This window comes from Branchiostoma floridae, chromosome 6 (assembly GCF_000003815.2).
Source record: "Branchiostoma floridae strain S238N-H82 chromosome 6, Bfl_VNyyK, whole genome shotgun sequence".
NCBI classification, from domain to species: Eukaryota; Metazoa; Chordata; class Leptocardii; order Amphioxiformes; family Branchiostomatidae; genus Branchiostoma; species Branchiostoma floridae.
In genome coordinates this window covers 2,086,842-2,108,720 of record NC_049984.1, presented here as the reverse complement: position 1 = coordinate 2,108,720, position 21,879 = coordinate 2,086,842, and the positions used below count along the sequence as shown (strand labels likewise).

The 21,879-nt window shown below is 43.4% G+C and overlaps 3 protein-coding genes across 3 annotated transcripts in view; 1 reads left to right on the top strand and 2 right to left on the bottom strand.

Moving 5' to 3' along the window:
• Positions 1-5,276, bottom strand: part of LOC118417069 (NADH dehydrogenase [ubiquinone] flavoprotein 2, mitochondrial-like) — a 9,350-nt gene extending 4,074 nt beyond the window's left edge. The window contains exons 1-3 of the mRNA XM_035822440.1: positions 5,118-5,276; positions 1,476-1,541; positions 782-844 (exon numbers count right to left, since the gene is read on the bottom strand). Of these exons, the coding sequence (XP_035678333.1) occupies positions 782-844; positions 1,476-1,541; positions 5,118-5,156 (168 nt within the window). The 5' untranslated portion in view covers positions 5,157-5,276. The remainder of the gene's footprint in view (positions 1-781; positions 845-1,475; positions 1,542-5,117) is intronic.
• A 404-nt stretch (positions 5,277-5,680) lies between these two features.
• LOC118417443 lies at positions 5,681-11,308 on the top strand. The gene is made up of 6 exons (XM_035823006.1): positions 5,681-5,885; positions 6,774-6,912; positions 7,465-7,589; positions 8,878-9,043; positions 9,481-9,686; positions 10,162-11,308. The coding sequence occupies exons 1-6, from the start codon at positions 5,817-5,819 to the stop codon at positions 10,861-10,863; spliced, it is 1,407 nt and encodes a 468-aa protein (XP_035678899.1). The 5' UTR covers positions 5,681-5,816; the 3' UTR covers positions 10,864-11,308.
• Positions 11,309-12,214: 906 nt separating this feature from the next.
• Positions 12,215-19,160, bottom strand: LOC118417442 (NFX1-type zinc finger-containing protein 1-like). The gene is made up of 7 exons (XM_035823005.1): positions 18,971-19,160; positions 15,804-18,770; positions 15,546-15,647; positions 15,071-15,219; positions 13,331-14,735; positions 12,776-13,014; positions 12,215-12,386 (listed from the first exon to the last, which is right to left on the bottom strand). The coding sequence occupies exons 1-7, from the start codon at positions 19,148-19,150 to the stop codon at positions 12,215-12,217; spliced, it is 5,214 nt and encodes a 1,737-aa protein (XP_035678898.1). The 5' UTR covers positions 19,151-19,160.
• Positions 19,161-21,879: the final 2,719 nt, after the last annotated feature.

The following is a 21,879-nucleotide window of genomic DNA, read 5'->3' as shown; positions in this document are numbered from 1 at the left end:
AGAAAGAAAAAAAAAAAAGGAGAAAAATTAGTATAAAAAAGAAAAAATAGGAAAACAAAAAAAAAAAAGAAGAAGAGAAAAAAAGAAAAATATACACCGAGGATAAGGCGGGGCATTAACGTTATTATCATATAGCCTATCCAACTGACAGTTATTTCACACAAATTCATTTATAACAAATAAACACTTTAATACATTACATAAAAATTCATTTGCAATATATATATTGTACAATAGTGTCTATATATAATACAAACATTAAACTATTTCATCATCATCATTTAAGTAATAATTTTAACTAATCATCTGTTTGTGAGATAGCATATCAGCATCAACATGTGGCTTATTTGCAATACAAACTACATGTATTAAGTGGAGTCATGGTACCCCCCCATGCAGAGCCTTTTCACTTGGGCACGACAAAGTACGTATATATGAAGTGATTTAGGAAGGTACCGGCTTAATCACGTTAGAAAGCCATAATGAAAATGTGTAAAATCAGCATAATTCCTTTTCAAGTATCCCTATATTCCCCATGTGGAGCCCTAATTAACATAACCAATCAATCATAATATTTTTGACAGTTATGCATGGTTTACACACAAACAACAGTAAAAAAAAAATCATGACTGTCCCCTGTATAATGGTGCGGTCCAAAAAGTGGTCGGTTATTAGAATAACCGACCACTTTTGAGGTTACTGCCTGATAACCGATGGGAAATGGGGGCCTCTGATTGGCCAACTCCATCTGGCTATATGATAATGCAAATTAAACCCTTACGTTCAAGTTTTCTTGAGTGAATTCAAACGGCGTATCTGGGTTGTTTTCAGGGCTGTCGCGGTGCTGGGAACAAAAATCACAAGTCAATACAAAGAATATATTGAAAATTATAAACTAAACCATTACTGACTTAAAATTGATTCTTTATACTAAACCATTATATTTGTACGTTGTTGATTAGATTAACAGGGAAAAGTGATCTCAAACCAGTTAAGCTGAACGAACTCAATTGAACAGTGAATCTACCCTTCCACTGGCCATGACAGAGAAGACAGATGCTATGTACACTGTACTGTAACAGTGTTTATGGTTCGTTGTACCACTAACCAGGGAAATTCCTCCATCTTTTTTCGACAAGTACAATTAACAGTGGACAACAGCTTAACAATAACATCCTTTCCTAAGGATCAAAACCCTTTCCAGTGCCATGCATGTTGGCTGAGCAAAACAGTCAGGATTCCAAACTTGGACTTCTTGGTCCAAAGACATGGTCACAAACCACCGGACAATGCATACTACCAACAATATGTTTAGAATATTGGTAATGATAAGCATCCTGTCCTTGTCAAATTCCATTTGTATTGTCAGCAGGCCTGCCCTCTGTAATAGCCACAGGTTAGCTGGACAACCTGGCTGTGCGTGCTGAACGAACAGCCAAACTACGAAATAAATAAATACTAGTAAATAAACTCACCACAAACAGCTGACCCCCACCACCCATCGCTGGTGCTGACCGGTGCAGGGCACGCGTCTGTCGCACCTGTGGGGGAAGGGAAAAATGACGTCTTCATTTTGTCAAGTAATTTAATAGAGTTGAACACCTAGTAGGCCTTATTCAAGTTATTGCTCACAGACAAGTCCATTGGCGGTGAACAAAGCGTCCGTTGGGACGAAAAGGGACTGTGATGACTTGAGAGTTGAACATTAAATGCTTGAGAGGTTTCTGACATTAACACTAAATACAACAAACTCTGCAACCAAATTTCATCATTCAAACAAGTGGTTTGCAATAACTAAGTCTATATCCTCTTTAACCTGATTAATTGTAGACATGTATTTTTCTGTCGACGGTAAGTAGCTTGTTACGATTTGTAACTTGTAAGAATAAGCACTATGTAACAAGCTTATCAGCTTTCCCCATCTTTAAAGTTTATTAAACAGGGTACTAGTTAGTAGGTGTGCTCAGTGCTGAACACACTGTTGTACAGACATGTTTGCTTGTCTGGCACACATTTCTCTGACCAAACTCCTTGGAAGTTTTGCACACTGATGTGTAATTGCATGTATCCTACATACACAATATAGTAAGTAATCCACTTTTCCTTTAATTCATTGCACTGCAACTGCAATATGACTCGTAAAGTTGTTTGAATTAATATTGTTATTTCAAGTCAACTTGCTATTTTGCTGCTAGCACACTCCATCCAATTTTTTAATCACAGGTGCCCAACCTGTGTTGTCTGTCGACTTTTTTGTACCATCTGCTGATTTAAAACACATTTATACATACCCTTTCCTTTCATAAACACCTTTCTTTCTTAGTGCATTATTTTCAGAGTTGTCTTCTCTATTTTCTGTATGTCATGCATCTAACCATTGACAGACAACTTCCTTTCACTAATGTGTGATTGTCCTCTTTTCACACTTGTCTGCTCTGTGTGTGACACATGGAACGATAACTAACAGACAAGAGACTCTAAGACAGTACCAAAATCTACAATGATTCATTTGCATAATTGTCTTACTAGATGGAGTATATATTTCCATCCCCACAAACTCTCCTCATTCATTCCGCCAGCTGAGACCTCAGAGTGACATCGCAGTGATCTACGTGTTCAGGAATTCTGTAAGTACCAAACTCTTACCAACATGTTTTTCCACTTTGTGATTGTTTCAGTCACTTTTCCTTAGTTTTTGTACATACCCTCAGCGGTAGTTTTTTTCAGCAGTTTTTTTTATTTATTTAGCAGGTCTGAATGGAGGATGAATTTGTTTTGGTAGGAAACGTGCAAAGTAAATCACTAACTACAGAAATAGGTAAAATATGCAAAGCAAATCACTGATGAAAAGCATACGCATATACTGAATTTCCTAGCCTGAATTTAAATAAAATCTTTCTAGTTAGTTCTTCGTCGAGTTAACTTCCAAATAGAGCAGGGCTAGCTAGGATTGATTTGTTTGACTGTGTATTCTTTTCACAGGGATAAAACTGAATATGATGCTTTGACTGAATAATCGAGATCATTTTCTTTCCTCTCCCTACATCAGACAAAACTACACCATGAAGCTGTTTGTCTGCATGATGCTGGTGACGATGGTTGTCGTGGCAACGCTGATCGACGACTCCGAGGGATGGAGGCGTCGACGCAGGCGCAGAAGGGGCCGTCTGGATGCCGATACAGATGGTATGTTTGACTTTGTTTGAATGTAGTCTGTTAAATTGGTCATGGGTAAGTACTCAAGTAGAAATAAAATTGTTCCTAAATAGCTAGCAGGAAGTGAAATAGATGGACGCATACATTCTACAAAACAGATATTGCTTCTGAAAATAATTTCATCAAGTTGGAAGGTCATAAGATTGTAGAGTTTTCTTTTACACAAGTACTAGTACATGGCCAGGCATCTATACATTTGCAGGTCAGTGAGATTTAACTGGTTGTGTGAAAGAAAGTTGCTGTTTTTGTGTATACGTTTACTGTTGATAATAAGTTGCTGCGCCAAGTGTAGAACCAGCTTCATCCCAAGTTACTATCCATATTGTTGTCCATCACAGCTGTCTCATGATATCTGTCTTTCCTTTACCCCTCCAGCTGACTCAGACTCAGAATTGAGAGAAGTTGTGGAAGAGGCGAGGTCGCTCCTGGAAGAACTTGTTGACCAGTCGGAGAACTTGGATGCACAGGAAGAAGGTAAGATGTCTAACAGATTTTGCTCATTTTCCTGCAAGACACCAGTTTTGCCCTTCCTATTCCTAAATTTAGTTTCATGGACCCAATAAAAGTATAACTGCCCTTGTTGAAAGCAGAACCAGAAGACTTAGTAAGGAACAGTTGCATCTTGTCTTGAAAGATGCATTGTTGCAACATAACATTTTTTTTTTGGACATTCACTTGGTAACTCTAGAGAAAGTTATTCTAGTCTTGAACAAGTATCGAGTCACGTTTCTTCATTGTAAGTTGTAACCTGCTAGTATCTTGTGCAGATTTGACGAAAACATGTCTGATTCTGATGGAAGTGCTGCTCTGCCTGAGTACAAGAAACTTGCAGAAATATCATAGCTGCTTCTATCAAGACAACTTTCTGGTTTCAATTTCTTATGTACTGTAACTGTATTTACATTGAATTTTGCTGTTGCTAATACTAATAATAGTAATGTCCTTATTTTACAGTAGCAGAGATGGAAGGGGCACCTGAGGCAGCGAGGTCACGCTGATCCGCCAGACGACCGGAACAGAAAAATTTTCACTTGTCAAAAGAGCAGGACTCTTGCACAAGGAATTTAGTAAAGTCGAACGAAAATGTCATTAGATGATTAGTCGTTGAGTTTCAAATTGAATATGTTTCGTCTCGTGTTGTTTCTTTCACATAATAATATGCAATGTAATTCAACTCATACAAATGTATTGGATTCAATCCGTTGACTCACAACATCAGCCATGTTTTAGATAAATATGTATTCATGTTAATAATAATGTACAAGTTGTCAACATTCTGTGCACTTGCTAATTGCTGATTCAATAAAAAAACTTTTGAGTCAAAATCAGTCTTCTTTTCCTGTTTTACATCAATGTACACAATATCATCTTACTGTGTCTATATTGCCATGTTTTCTGATATAATTTTTCTGATATAATTTTCTGAGTACAAGGGTGTAACGGTCATTTTTGGTAAAGTTCATATCAGTTGTAAGAAAAGACTTTTCTCCTTTTGGGGCTGTTCAGCACCCTTATGAGATACTAGTAACTGTTACCGGTGGGTCATTTTTTACCTACTTGAAGATGGAGGTACTGTTTTGGGGGTACTGTTTTGGGACGCTCTTATTATCAAATGTCTGGTATATGAAATGGGATCACAATGAGCTGAAGATGTTCTGTAGTGTAGGCAAATTATGTGTTAACCTCAATTATTATTCATTTATGATATGTAAGTTATGTTACATAAAAGTGGTGTGTTACAAAACAACGTAACGGACCGAGCTCAAAGAGTGAGATGTTGCAAAGAACTATTCTACAAAAACGGACTATTTTTCAAAAATACAACATCGTCAAAACATCACTAGGGTTAGGCCCTAACGTAAGCCGATCTGTAGCCTCTGAAAGATATAAAACAGCCTTACCAAGGCGCTGGAAAGTTGCCGGACAGTCGAGGACAGCATCTTGGTTATTTTCGCCCTCCCACTCTCCGGAAGAAGGTGAACATCCGGGACTTTCACCCAGATACTCTCGCCAAATCTCGCGAGAAAAATGTCCCAATTAGTGGTTGCTAGGCGCGTTGCTATGAAGCCTTCGGTAGTGACTACTATTTGTAGGGGTAAATAAAATCTTGCAAACATTTAGAAAAGTGTTTTGTCTTCTAATTTGTCAATTTAACATCAAGAATATTACTGAAATATGAATTATGTACTATTTAATTTCTGTCTGTATGTTTATTTTAAGTGACTATGACTTTTATTTAAGTTTTACTTGATCAAGTTCACCTATCCTACAAAATGATATCTCCCATTTCCCACCTGTTGAAGTGGGGGTCTCAAGAACCCAGCTCACTTCCAGCAAGACGTTATGAGTGGATTTGTGGCGCTATTATCACCTTGAATCCTGTTTGGACTGCTTTTGTATTGGAGTAACTAGTTTCTTAGGAAATGAAAATGTCCAGAAAGAAATCAGCATAACGCTGGACACAACTGTTTATGGAATGTATCGCCGACTCCTTGGATAAAATCTTGAGCAACTGCTTGAAGTGTTGTTGCTACATTTCTGTATTTACCTCTGTTGTACCGGGATATCTTAAGTAATAGTTCGGGGTGAAGACTTCTGAAATGGCAGGTCGAACAGCGAAGAAAACGGGCAAGGTCGGCTTCGCCCCGCACCGGACATTTTCACTCAAGGTAAGATTTAAGAGAGACCTTTTCCGGTACGAAATTTTCACTTTGTACAATTGTCGGTATGAAACAGTAAGTTTGTTTTTATCTGTATTTTCAGCATTAGTATTTATTGATGTTAAAGTCGTTTGCAAATAAGAAAATAATGATTCTTTATTTATTATTATTTGATGATGATGATGATGATATGAACTGTATTCACGTCCTGTGATCTTGGGATCATTTGACTGAAACTTACAGAATTTTTTTTTTTTTTGGATTGGCATAATCTATGAATACATTTTCATTTGTATAGTAATATATCATCTAATACACGTAACTGTGTTATATCATGATTTTGTAATCGCCTTTTCTGCTTTCCTGTGATTTGTAACCAGTCATCACTCAATATCAAAATAATAACTTAAATAAGCCAAGAATTCAACGATTAAAGATGCCCCATCACATTGTTGATACGAACAATAAGTCATAATAAACGCAAATGACCCACCACCCCTGGGACCATTCTGATGACCTTATTTCACAATAATGTTTCTGTACACCTGTCATAGTTCACAATACACCTGTCATGGGTCCTGTCCTCATAGATTATTAATCAGGTTATCAAAGGTCCTTTTGGTTGGTGACAAATCCCATAGAGAATGCCATATTATGTAGAAACCTGTATGTTACAAATAGCGAAGATCAGGACACAACAGGCTGAAGCCTTCTCTCCTGGATGCAGTATCAAGGTATCAAGTATCAAGTGCCTTTCCCAAGGACACAACGTTAGGGGAGGAATACCGGGAATTGAACCTGTGAATCGCATAACCAATAGCCACTTGGCCATGACATTCACGTTCAATGCCATCTTTCTTGACCTTGACCTGATGTATTTCTCCTGGCTGTTTTCAGGTGCTACTGGTTACGACAGGTGAGATGTTCACCATCGGCCAGGTGTACCCTGAAATGCAGGTGTGGCAACTGAAGGAGGCCGTGGAACTGGAGGTGGGAATCCCCTCCAACCTGCAGAGGCTCTCCTACCTGGATGAAGGTCTGTTCAAAGCTGAGCCTGTGTATTATCTTTCTTGGCTGTCTGAGGTTAAAAGGCCTTGTCAAGCATTCACTCTGCAATTCACCTTTATCTGTGGGGTAGCCGATATTCGTTGTTCTTAAAAACAGACCCCTTTCTAAACATCTACACTTTTCCTGAAACATTGTTGTTGCATTTCTATACCTGACATATCCAGTTTATATGACTGTAACTACAAACTTTTAATCAGTTTTTACTTAATTCAGTTTAGTATAAGCCCTCCCCGCATCAGATGGTGAATAGGGTGGCCTCCATCTCCGTTTCAGTAGCCCTGGGCCACACAGCTTTGTGCAGTCACTTAACAGCAGGTCCCTGGAGCTTCTTACTGGAGTTCTGCTTCTCACTGCTATATGTAGCCAGTGTACTAGGTAGTGCTTTTGCGGTGAGAAATTGGGTACATATTGACTTGGCTGGGGATCATACTCACAATTACCAAATGCAAGGCGAACACTCTACCCACTCGGCCATTGCACTAGTAAACTTTCTAACACTACTCTGACTACTTTGTACCAGGTGACATGCATGAGGACAGTGACCTGCGGCACAATGACATTGTCCAAGGCGGGACCATCAAGCTGAAGGTGTGGTCTCAGTGGCAGAATCTGGTGGAGGCTGCGGCGGAGGGAGACATTGAAAAGGTGAGATATCACAGGGCTCGAAATACCACCTACATGTGCAGGTTAGTGCAGGAAAAATTGGAGCTGTGCAGGTATTTCCTAACCTAGTCCATGTACTGGGTTTTATACATAAATGTCATATGATGAAGATCTATGTGGATTGAGCTGCATTGACTGTTACCACCTATTACGAAGTATATAAGAAAAAATATAGCAATACAGAATACTCATGGTTCCTCAACAATTTTAGTACAATCCATACTTCCTAAATTCAGAGTGGTGCAGGTAAAATTTGTCTGGTGCAGGTAGTTTTCAATGTTACCTGCACCAGTGCAAGTATGCAGAAAAAAGTATTAAGTTAAGCTCTGTATCAGCATCACCTGTCAGCCCTTAGGGTCAGAGTCTGAGCCTCTGCATTGCTAATGCCTCCACATTCTACAGCAGCAGTGCAGCTCAAAAATTCAAATGTGGTGAATAAAAAAAATAGACAAAAAAAATTCACGGGCCTTAGTGGCAAGTGTACAGATGTTGACACACTGGCAGCACCAAATCCGTAGGTTTTTTTTTTTTCACTTTTGGACAAATCAGCCATGAGGCTCGTTGGACGTCACTCTACCATGATGGGGGCAGGGGATTGGCGAGTATCGTACTCAGGACCCACTGATCTAGCCACTGATTTCATCAAATTTTGAATGGCACTATACAATAGTAGTGATGGGTACTGTACAATGTATGATTGGTATACAAATCAAAAGACCCAAACAAAAAAACTCTTTTTCTAAGATATTGATGATTTCTTTGGAAGTAAAGTGATAAAACCATTATTTTGTAGTATTCTGTTTGATGGAGATCTAAAAGTCCAATCAGTACCAAGGACAGGGATGGTATTGTCCAATCAGTACCAAGGGCAGGGGGCATTATCCAATCAACACCTAGAACAGGTACCATAGTATTGGCCATAGATAGGCGGTATAGTCCAATCAGTGCCAAGAAGAGGTGGTATTGTCCAATCAGTACCAAGGACAGGGGTGGTATTGTCCAATCAACACCTAGAACAAGGATAGTATTGACCAGAGACGGGTGGTGTAGTCCAGTCAGTACCAAGGACATTAAATTAGAACTCATAATAATAATTAAATGGTAAAACTAATTGACTCTCTAGCTTGTATGCCACCTCCCACCTTTCCCACAGGATGATAGGTTGAACACAGAAGTCACCACCGTGTGTAAGAATTGCATCTCACCCAAGCCTGCCCGCACACACCACTTTAGTGTGAATATCATATTGAACTTTGCCTTTTTCCGGCAGGTGTTTCAGCTGGGAGTGACACCCGACACCAAGTTTCAGTCGCCCACGTCGGACTACATGGGTCCCCGCCAGCGCAGGGCCTGGTTTGCCGAGCGAGCGGCTGTGGCGCTCTTCATCGCCTCCAACCGGGGACATCTGGATCTCATGCACAGCCTCATGGAGGAAGGTGAGGGGGGCATGAAGCATGAACGGTTGTTGTTAGTTTCAGATATCATCATGATCATATTATAGACATCTACCTGCAGATATAGTGAACAGGGATCTGTCAACAGTTCGGTTTGGTATTGGATGCAAATTAGCCTTTCTCAGGGCAATTCTGACTTGTTCTGTTACACACTACTGTAACAATAGGTATTTCTGCTTACAGATGCAGCAGCTAACATTATCCATAGAAAGGAAGTACATTTACATGTACCTTCAATGTTTATAATCGACAGACAGACATGAAAATGGTGCAACACATTTGTGACTGCATTGTAAACTTAGATTTCCAGGGACCAGGTACATTCTTTAAACTACACCTAGATGTCAGTTTTAATGGAGCTTTCAGACAAATTTGATATTCAAAAAAACATTAACATTTGAATCTTGTGACTTACTCAGGTGCTGACGTGAATGCCACCACACCGTCAGGTCGTACTGCACTTCATGCTGCAGCCGCTAGGGGGAGAGGAGAATGTGTGGACATCCTACTGGAGAAGGGCGCCCGTATCAACGCTGCCGACAGAGAGGGCAAAACGGCGCTAACCATTGCTGCTGATTCCAACCACAAGAAGACGGAGAGACACCTGTTCCTGTTCCAGTGGCAGGTTCGTATTACATGGGGCAGAAGCAGCTGGTTATATTACACTGAATGACCTGTCACACCTAACTTTTGCACATCTAACGCTAGTTCACCTTTATCCGAGCGGTAGCCTATATCCATTGATAACGGGGTATTGATAGATATCAACTCGACGTCCATTGGTATCAAATTGCAATATTTCCTCCTTTTTAAAACGGATATCGGTTACCCCACAGATAATGGTGAACTAGTGGATAAAGGTGAACTAGGGTTATCTGCAAATGTTGTTTAAAGCTACTTAGTGAAAATGTTCATTACTGTACTTGATGATGAGTTCCACTCTATTTCAGTAAGGAAAGTATGATCATTTGAACACATCTATCCTTGGTTGACAACAAGGTATGACTATTTCTGAGCACGGCCTTGGTCTGAGCTTTACGATACCCAGTAGTTGGTAGATCTTCCAGTTTATGATAGTCATTTTGTACATGTTCGTGCAGGTCAGAGCCACTCAGATGAGAGCCAACGGTTCCTCCCAAGATGTCCACCTGAAGGCTCACCAACTGTTCGACTCCAAGACGCCCACCTGGCTGAAGGGCACTCAAGGTCAGCTGTACATGGCGCAGATTCTCCCCCCAGGTGAGTTCCAAGGCACAGGATTTGCCTCGCCGAAAAGCTTGAAGTTCGCTTCAAGAGAAGATGAGAAGGGCCTCAAGGACCTTGAAGATGCAGTGGAAGAAGGAGGAGATGCTGACGAGGAAGATGAAGATAAAGATGAAGACACTGAGAGTGACGCAAAGGCGTCGGAAGTCTCGAAGCACACAGAGGTGCGTTTCCGTGCCAAATTGGAAGACGTAGACTCAGATTCGGGATCTGGAACGAGGCGAACCTGGAGTGAAAAGTCCGGGAGCATCGGAAAACCCATCTTAAGGGTACGAGCACCTGAAGTTCCCAAGGAGGATAAGGAGGACAGGATGTCGCACAGGTGGCTGGCAAGAAAGAATTTTGCAGATGAAAAAGAGGACGAGAGAGCACGACAATTGCGAGCAAAACCGATGGGGAAGGTCACAAAAGTTAGTGATCACTTCTTACAGACATCGGGGAATAAAGTTCTGGAAGGTTTGGACAGATCGAGTTCTGTCAGTGCCAGCTCGTTTAGGACATGGCTGATGAAGAAGGATCTGGACTCGTTAGGTTACTAGAAGAATTTTTGTATTTTGGTGCCAAAGTCTAGATAGAAGTACTTTTTTGTTGTTTAAATGCAAATTTTCTATAACAATAGTTTATACTCTTAATAGTTTATCTTTCTCAATTAATATAGCTGTGAAGAAGGAAATGAATTTTGATACTCAGCTGCTATTAATAATCGGAATTTAGTAAGTAACACAAATTACACAGGCAGTGAAAATGGTAACTTTTATTTGTGAATATTTGTATGTTGAAATCCATCCATGCACATGATGCTGACTAAGTTTGAATGGTTAAGTGTAGAAGACATTTTATCTTCTCAGCTTTAAACAAAATGTGTATTTATTCTGGCTACAGTTTGTGTTCTTGTGTAATGAAAATGCAGTCTCATATATTTTATTCTATCCAAATATCTACAGACTGATGCTTGAATCTAAAATAGTTGCTTAAGATTCAGAAGTAACTGTGTTTCTGTTTATTCTATAAATTTTAATAGTTTTTGTTTATTTTATAAAATGTATAAGTTTCTGTGTATTCTATAAAGAGATTAAGGCTGTGGTAATTTTACATAAATGCAGTTATCATGATAATCTATTTATTTATCATTACTACGTTTGATTATAACATTTACCTCTTTTAGTTATTTTTCTTAATCTTGATAGTAAAAGGTCAAAATCATTCTTGACTCTGAATCTTTATCTATTGGAAGTATCCATTCAAAATTTCCGAATATCTACCTTTGCTTTGTCCAACATTATACTATACAACAATGAAATATCTTCTTCACTCACTCACTCCAGCGAGCTCGCTCGGAGTCTCCGCACAACTGTGTGCAAGATAAGTTTCCATGCTTTCGATATTTAGATAGCACAGAAACATTTACATTCCTTATGCTATTAGCTATAGACAAACTATGTATTTCAAACTCCATCTGACTTAAGAAGTGGGAAGAAGCTGAACCTGTGCATTCTAGTTTCCTTTAGACTTTGTAGTTTTAGTTTTATATCACATCCTTACATAATTTGTACTTGGAATGACTAGGAACTGTATTCTATTCACCTTGACCCGTACTTAGCTTGTTAGAGAGCATAAACGTACAACTGAAAGGTCCGTTCATTATAAAATGTTTCTTGTGACAATCAAATGACGTTTACGATAAGATCAAACGTAAAATGTGCATTGATTACGACCACTATCTTAAAGGCCCTAGAAAGGGACAGATATGATGTACATGTAATCAATTTTCATTCGAGGCATCCGCTGTCAGGTTTGCAAACCATACTTAGAGTTGATAAAACACACTAGCCAATTATACCATCATTAGTAGTTACCTAATTTCCCCACAAAACAACGTATTCATGATTTTTAGATTGTGAAGTCGTCGAATTTCGAGCCATAGACTTTCGCCAAGTCGGCCTGACCTGATCGGGCCAGGCGCCGCGCCTCGATCCGTCCATATGCATCTCCGGCGGTGCCAAGCGGATGTCTGGTCGAAGCCCGTGACTGCCTCACCCCCATAGCACCATATGCAGCCCCCCTGTCGGGAACAATTGAAAAATACAATTCACAATCATGTCATCAAATACATTGTTAGTTTAGGTTAGGTAATCGACGTACGGGGTTATACCGCACCGTCGGGGTTATGGCCGCTCCTTACGGAGTGACAAACCCTTTCGGAGGCCAATACAACGGGGTGTGCCAGGTCTCCCGTTCGGATGACTGACCATGGCTGATGCGATATGTTCTTGTGTTCGACAAAACATTCCGTGAGAGTGTAAAGTCATGTTTAATACAGCATTTTACCTAAATAGATACGAATATCTTGAAACTACACGTGTTTAAATGGATTGCAGCCCCTTTCATCATATATTGGTAACATTGTCACTAAGAACATTTATCTAATCAAAAATGTTATAAATTTCATACATTGCTGTGGCACTCTTCAGGGTCACAGTTTCCTGGACATACTCCAGGGTTTGCTCGACCATTTCCTCCCTGTCTTCCGTGAAAGGTTTGAGGTCGGTCAGCCTGCGTTCCGCACCGTCCAGGATCGTCTGGGTCACGTCTTTCAGGCTGATTCCCTTCCTCTGGATTTGACTCTGAAGGACTCGGAGCTTCAGGAGACACTTCAGTCGGGCCATCTCTCTCTCAAACTCCTCCCATTCCTGTGGACAGAACCAAACACAAGGATTCAACTAGTGTAGAATGACTAAATATAAAGTATATCCCATGGCGGATGGGCTTTGACATAGTTTGGACAATATGTGTAGAAACATTGCGATTTAATTGACATGTCTATCTAATCACAAGAGTCTATGATGTCTACGGAAAAATTACATTTTCGCTTCTGCTTGACTTTGACATACATGTATGAAACCTGGAAATATCTGGAGAAAAGAAAGCGAATATTTTACGAGAGACTTGGCAAGATACGTGAAATACAATGTATAAAGTCGTTAGTTTAGCTACATCTGGCCTTACCTGGTCGCTCACATAGGCCGTCCGACGAAGCAGCCAGTTCTCCAATTCTTTGATTTCCCTGTCTAATTCCATAATGTAGCGCTTGTCTGCCAGGGCAGAAAGGCATTTCTTTTTATCTTTCTTACGCCTCGCAATTTTCTTCAGGAAAAGGATTCTTTTTTCAAACATGGCCAACTCCTCAGGTGAAGACAGACAGCAGCGTCCCACTTGCTTATAGAGATCAGTCGAGGACTCAGCACAGTACAGTCGCAGGTCCAAATCATGATCACGGAGACCAGCTAACATCTTGAGACTGGAATTCCTCTCTGCCTTTGGAACGTACTGCTGGTTCTTTACCTCCTCGATCTTTGCCAGCGTATTCTTAATGCTATTGCCGTAGCGCACGTTGTGTCGTATTGGCGTCTTGCATCTCGCGATCGGGCAGGTTTTGAGTTTGATGTTTCTGTCGGTGGTGTCGTCCGTCCCCTGGTCCATCCACTGGTCCAGCCCGCTAACCTCTAGCACGTGCCCGCAGTCCTCCAGCTGTACGAATCGTGCGCCGGGTTCGCCCTCGGTGCCGAAGACGTCCTCTGTCAACTCTTTACGATCGCAAACTCGGCACTTCTTCGGGCAAGGTTCCCCACACATACCGATGCACGGTCGGCTCTTCTTACACCTGCCACAGCGTCTGCGTTTCTGGCAGGGCTGGTCACATCGAGGACGATCGCAAGGCTCACCGCAGTGCTTGTCACACTTGTGATGTTTGCATCTCCACTCGCAGGGCTCCTGGCACGGCATGACTACGCAGGGCTTCCCGCACTCATCTTGGCAATGGCTGTGAACGCAGCGATTTCTGCAAGGACTTCGACACGGAGGACAATTCTGATGAGAACACGGTTCTCTGCACTGGTGGGAGCAAATGAGCTCACGGTTGCATGGCCGCACACATGGCTGGTGCAACCTTCCCTGCTTGCAAAGATGACATGTACCAGAACAAGGGTGGCCGCACTTCAGCACCTGTGGACACGGGGTGTTGCAGACGAGGCTATCTTCCTTAGCTGAGCAGGCTGCCTGGATGGTGTGTAAACAGGGGAGCTGGTGTGGTACAACTTCCTTGCAGTACTGGGTGCACCTCTCACCGCACTTGTTCTTGCATTTGTGGTTACAGGGAAGGGTCTTCTCACATGGTATTTGGCATACGAATTCACTCGGAGGTACATAGCACGCCACCTTTTGTTTGTGCTGACAGTCGGGGATGGTCTTTTCTACACGTATCTTACAGTCGTCACAGGTCTCATGACAGGGTTTTGGACACTTATGACCGAGGTCACACAAGACATTCTTACAAGGCTTCTTGCACTTGTACTCTTCATGCTCAGGGTCGATCGGGTGACAGGCGCTTGCGCAGGCATGGCCACACTCTAGCCTGTATAAAAAACAAGGCTATTATTAAAATTTGTACGATTCTGTTGTCGGCACCTATTGTGCTTCCGAGATTAATTCAACAGAAATTATGATCAAAGTAGTTTTTCACAGCTGTGATTCAGAAATTAATTAAAAATACTAAAACATGCAATCTGATGATGTACAATGTATGTAAGAAACTTATCCCATACTACAACTCCTGTATTAGTAAGATAAGCCTTAAGTTAAGCTATAGAACTGTAGTTATGTAGATGCCATACTCTGTACCTCGTTTTGCAATAAAGTTATTATCATTTCTTATTATTGTATTCCCGTTCATCTACTCTGTTTACTCGCCTGAAGTCACAGGGCCGCATGCAGCCTCCCGCCGGTGCCTTTTCGAAGTCTTTCTCAGTGACCGCCATGATACTGGTGTCTGGATGGTTTTGGCAACACAGCTTGAGGTGCCGGCCTACACAACCTTGTTCCCGAAGCTCTTGGATGATCTGGAAAGAAGTCGACAGAATCCTTTATACCCCCCTCACATGTAGCGAAAATCGATCGTACGACGAATCTGCGAGCTCTATTAAATTACGAGGAGGCATGACCCTGATGCCGACAAAGAAATGGCAGAGTTCCACCTTCCCGTCAGGGTCATGCCTCCTCGTAATTTAGAGCTCGCAGACTCGTCGTACGATCGATTTTCGCTACATGTGAGGGGGGGGGGGGTATTAGAGACATTAAAACAATGTGTCAAAACTAACGTTTAGGTGCAACACTTTTAAAAAGAATTTCAAGAGTATGCAAAGTAATTTTCTTCATCGTACAATACCTTGCTCCACAGTGTACTAGTCTGCGACAGCATTGTCAGGTTTCCAATGGCGTAGAAACCTTTCTTCGCTCGAGAAAGAGCCACACAAACACGGTTTTCAACCTAAAAAGTGTATAACAATGTATGGACATGGTGAGAACATAGATCATAATTATCATCGATGACTTCATTTGGGAACGTTCACGTCACAAACAAGTGAGCATGAACTGAATATCAAAGAACCAACGATGTATAACACACTATTATGCATTTGTTTACCTTGAGGAAGCCCACGTTGCCTTCGACATTGCTCCTCACCAGTGACAGCAGGATGATGTCACTCTCTTCTCCTTGGAAGTTGTCCACGTTGCAGACGCGCACACCCTCAAAGACCTGCCTCGGCATGACCTTCTTGAAGTTGAAGAGTTGTCCCGTGTACGTGGTGAGGATGGTGATCTGGGACGGGCTGTACCCTTGCTTAAGCAGGTAGCGGCAGAAGCTGGCCATGAACTTTGCCTCGTGCATGTTGGAGCGGCTCTTCGTGTCGCCGTCGTGCGCTTCCCAGTAGCTGTGATCCACGAAGAACATGTTGGAAGAGACACCCTTGATGTTCTCGTAGTTGAGCACCGATTCGTGGTTGTCCAGTGACTCGTAGATGTGTGGCGTCAGGAGCCGGGCGAACTCTGGCCGCATGCGATGCTGTGACTGAAGCCGCACACACTGCATGTCGTTCTTTACCATGCGCTCAAACAGGGAGATGTCCATGTTATATTTCTTGGCCAGTTGGTAGACGGTTGGGTTGGGACGGAGCTGTTGGTGATCTCCGATGAGGATGAGATGTTGGCACTGCTGAGAGAGCGTTGTGACGATGTGAGCCTCCAGAACCTCTGCTGCCTCTTCTACAATGATGATAGCAGGTTGAATATCCTGCAGGATTGAACGGTACCTGGCAGCACCAGTGGTGGTCATGCCGATGACGGTTGCTTGCTTCATAATCTCGCCGTCTTCTTGGGTCTGGAACTCTACTAGACGCTTAGCCGCATGTTCGTATTCTCGTTCATAGCCTTCGATAGACTCCCTGTACTTGGCCCAGTACCTTGCCACCCAGTACCGATAGAGGCGCCATCGGTCCCGCAGCTGCAGAGTCCAGACATTGTGGACACGGCGAACTTCAGTTTCGGTCATCATGTCCGTCTTGCTGAGTTCGTGCTTCACCTTCTGTTTCATCTTCTTCGCATTGGTCTGCACCTGCCACAGACCATGTTCCCCAGCCTGATCCTCTTCAAGCTGTAGCGCGTCCACGTCAAGTGCGAGGTCCACATGTACGTCTTCACGGACTTTCCTCTTGGCTTTCCTTCTCTTGTCATCGTCGGTGTCGAGTAGGCGCTGTTCCTCTGCAAAGCCGGCTTCTTCTACGACGTCAATCTCTTCGTCTTTCTCATCCTCTTCCACTCTTCCATCCTCCTCTTCTTCCTCAGGTTGGTTCTGGTTGCCCCCTCCCGGCAGTATGATAACATTTCCTTTCAGACCAAGCCACTGCACGGTTATGGAACCCTTTTTTCCTACCATGGCCCATCCAGGGTCGTGTCCCATGGGGGGCATATTCATCAAAGATTCTCTGTGTTTGTCGCTCATTAATGGCATCAGAGCATGCTCATGAAGGAGTCCTCTTTGCGTCGCCATCATCTTTGCTACAGCTATCTCCATGCCTTGTCGGAAACATTCCATGTCATCCCTTGCCTCCGCAGCTCCTTCGTGGATATATCGAGGGAGGTCTCTTGACTTCCTTTGGCTGAACCTGATGGTCTTCAGGTTGAACTGCTCCATCTTCTCACTGCGGCTTCGCCCTCCCACCCTCACGATGTCTGTCGAGTGGAACTCAGAGATGCCTTCCAGGAACTGATCTAGAGCATGATTCGTGTAACACACCACGAGGATGGGCCTAGTTGGGCTGTTCATCAGATCCTGGTCCCTCAGCCACACGCTCTTGTTCTTCAGCAGAGCCTGGACGATCTTGAGCCCGATGTACGTCTTCCCTGTTCCCGGTGGACCCTGGATGACAGAGAATTCTTTGGTCAGCGCCATCTTCACGGCGAGGTACTGAGACTCGTCCAGGTGCAGAGCATCAGCAGAAGGCCACATGTCGTCTCGGAGAATGGGAACCGACCGAGCTCGAGCAAAGTGGGGGTTGTTGCTGCCGTATACATCGGTAAGTTTCTCGTCGTCGTCGCCGGAGTTCTCTGATTCGTCAAGATCTGAGCCAAACGGGTCCCTGTTTCTTGGCCTCGCACGTCGTCTCGCGGTCACTAGTACTTGCTTGGGAGTCTCAACTAGAGCTCTGAGGTCATATTCGACATCCCCGTACCTTTCTCGAAGATAGGCCGGTGGATCCACGCCGTTAGCACAGTCGCAGTCCACGATGTACTTGGCAAATGGCATTGCGTCCTCTTCGACCTCTTGAAGACCTTTCAGGACGTGTCGGTAGGCTTCGAAGTAGGCGGAAGTCTCTACCATGATGAAGGTGTCGGTGGGACTGATGGACGACGCGTCGTCGTGGTTTTGCTCGAACCGAATCTGCACGCATCCTTGTTGGAGCTCTTCAGCGTCGCGTTCTGCGACCGTCGCGAAGAACATGGTCTTGAATTCGTCCTTGGAGAGACAGAGAAGGGAGCCGAATATGAGTCGCTTTGTGGACTGCCAGCGAACTCCCCGGAGTCTGGCAGCGTCGAACTGTATCCTGTAGACGATGCCATTCATCGTACAGAGGGGGTGGACCACGTGGACGTCATGGTACACACGGATGTCTTGGAGCCTTCTGTCTTTCCCCAATCCTTGTTTGCGCATGTCCAGGAACTCGGCGATCCCTTCTCGTAGTGGCCGTACGAAGTCTTCCCGCATCAGCCTGAACTGGACGTCCAGGTACGTGTCCACGTCTGGGTAGCGGCCGCGGACGATGTTGGTGCGGAGAAACGGCTCCTTGTCTGTGTGGATGTCTTCGAATGTTGGGATTATCGTTAGTTCCCTGAAGTCGTCCGGAGGCGTCTCGAGCTGAAGCTGTCGGTCCAGGCGTGTGGCTAGAGTTCCGTCGCTGTCTCGTAACACTGCTCCTCTGCGCTGGATGTCGATAATGGCGTCTTTGCGCGACTCAACTTCCATCAACCTGGTCTCTATGACTTCATCCACAACCGTACTTACTGTTCTTAGAGTGTTAATGGTAGTTCCTAACACCGCCAGAGGTGCGACTACCTGCGGGGATAATGTCATAGCATCGATCGTCAGAGACTGCCTTTGACTAAAATCATAAGAAATGTGATGCAACCATCATTTCCTGTGCTTAGCCACTTATAACTATTTGATCACTTCAAGGCAATGAACGAACTAAGTTGATTGCCGGCTCTTGGGAACATATGAAATAGATTGATGCGTAACTATCCGCATAACATTACCTGTATGTAAGAGCTGGGAGACCTGTCCAGGAGCTCACGGAACAACCGGAGGGCATGTTTGATCGGTTCTCCAGAAAAAGGCTGATCTTGGTCGGACATCTCTGTCGGCATGGCGGCGAAGTACGTCGTGAGGGTCCCGCGTAGGAACTCGGAGTTACGGATCATCACCATCAGCTTCATGGTGTTCTCTGTGGAACAAAGAGTCGAGTGGGTACCGGTATAGAAAATTTCAGGCACAGGTCCGGTACAGGCCCAGAGGATCAGGTTCAGGTGCTAGCTGGACATGAGCCTGGCCCTACTTGTCTGTGGAAACTTGTAAATAAACGATGCTCAAAACAATGATCTATTTCGCTACAATCTGTTCGGTGGACTAGTCGACTCCTACTGGAGTTTTAAAATCCTATCTTCGTGTAAACAACGCTAACTGCCTCTGTACGTTTGACTGCAAAATGTTGGTACCGGTACCCGAGGCCAACACATTCCAATACACTGCGTGAAAGTTTCTAATAGAAGATATGTTTTCTCATACCAGGAGAAGAAGTACAGTCGCACGCTCGAGCAAGAACGTGGAGTAGTACAGCCACCAGATAATTTTGCATGGAGGTCTCGTCTAGCAGTTCCTTGCATCCACTGGTCCGCTCCACCAACGTCAAGACGATCTGTGATAGAGGGAGGAGAAGTAGGTGTGAATGGCAGCTTACGAACATACAGTAACTACATCGTTTCTGTGTGATGTAATGTAGTATGTCTATTTGAGTTTTGTCACCTGTCTTTCGGGTCATTATCGCAATAAAGTTCATTCATTCATTCATTCATTCATTCATTCATAAAAGGTCTCATGTCAGTAGCCAGGGTTTTGTTGGATGGGGGGGGGGGTCTTTTGTGCAGTATCGCAGGCTCGAGCTTTCTTTGGGTGTCCGGAGGTACGGAAAATTGTCACCTGAAGGTTGCGGCTTTGTCGTAGATATTTTCACGTATTTCTGTGGTACCCACCTCTTTCGGGTCCTTCTCGCCCAGCTCCTGCAGCCTCCGGTACCCGATAGGCCTGATGACCCGGTCCCGCCGTCTGTCGGGGCCGCCGCGGGGCGGAAACTGCCAATCCCTGTTAGACATATAAGACCAAGGCGATCAGAGATGTCAGACTTTACACCCTTACACTCGCTTCCTTGCTGACAAAGAACGGTGTGCCATAGAATCAAGTAAAATAGAATAAATCAGGAATATTGTAAGAAGTTAAAACCTTTTTGTCAAAAACACGGACAAACAGCTGACACTTTCTTTTGACCTATTTAAATGCAGAAAGCTTATTTGAAATATCACTAAAAAGCTAGAATAGAAATCCGTAATAGTGTGTCTCAAGGCTAGAGTTCCTCCATTTGGCCGGCCCCGCAAGGTGTTGCTAATACAGCAGAGGCCAGTTAATTGCACACCGGATAATCGCACACTTCTGTTAATTGCACGAAATCCCCCAATCCCATGGCGGTGCGGCCCAGCTTAATAACTTCGCTTTGTGGCACCATTCGGATAATTGCACAAAATACACTGGCAAATGGGGTGTGCAATTAAGCGGCTTCCACTGTAATAGGAAAACATGCGTAGATTTTTAGAATATTTGGTAGCTCGGTCGCAGTATTATACTTACGGCTTCACTCCTAGGGTGTCGCCCAAAATATTAGACAGTAGCTGCACTGACCATGTATGGCACCGCTGGATTGTGTATTATATGGATGATCGCAGAAACACTGACAGAAATACACACGCACAAACTCCCTTCCTCTCTCCCATCTCCCTCTCAAACACACACACACACACACACACACACACACACACACACACACACACATACACTCCCTTTACACTTGCTTACTTCCTAAAGTCATCAGTTTGTCAATACTGAAACGTAAGAACAAAACACAAACGTGCTAAATAAATAAAACGTCATCTTTTTTCAACACCCACCTTCCCCTGTTGTACTGCCCGCCACCTCCTCTGCCCCTCCAGCCACCACGCTGCCCACCCCTCCCGCCGAAGTTGCCTCGTCCACGGCCACGGCCTCGGTAGCCGACCCCCCTTCCTCTATCCATATGTGATGCTTGACTTCACACGGGCATGCAAGAAGTTCTACTAGGAACATAAGATTTACAATTCCTTATACATCCAACCAGAATGCCAAGATATATGGACAGGCTTTGAATAATCTTTGGCCAAGTGAAATGATCATTGGAATATATTTTTAACATTAACAATTCCAAACCACACTTTAGAGTTGTAACATCCCTACCCGAATCGTTCTGTTTTCAAAGCGACGGGCCGCCCACGCCAAGGAATGTTTACAAATAGCATAATATCGAAAACAGTACATTTCAGAATCCAGACCGATATATAACGTTAAAAGCAGTCGCGAGAGTTTTGAGAAAAAAAACGACTTGCCCCTCGTTTAGAATGCTAGTCTCCTAAGTACTAGTATATCATTTGGTCCCACCGGGTATTACGTGACTTGTATCACGCTCAATGAATAAATTATGGGCATAGTGTCTACGTCATATTGTCACTGCGCTGAGGAGAATCGATCTATTTACTAGAAAATTGGATTTGTGTGACCCTTGATTTCATAATTTGAACATGATGCAACACGTCAAAGTATGTGTAAATTCAAATACAACACAACATGCACACACAAAATAGTAAGAAATCGTTCTTTGTCCATGAAATTCGCCGAGAGATCTGTCAGAGTTTTGGTCGCTCAACTGTCGCAGCCTCTTGTGGAAAGTGGGTGTGTAAGCCTAAGCCAAGAAAAGTGTTTTTGTCACCAAGTTCAATATTATCCTAGAATGGACCTCACGGTCCACTGGGTTCAGTGAAGAACAATGGGTAGCCAAGTTACACCTGCCAAATAGTCAAGGCACGCC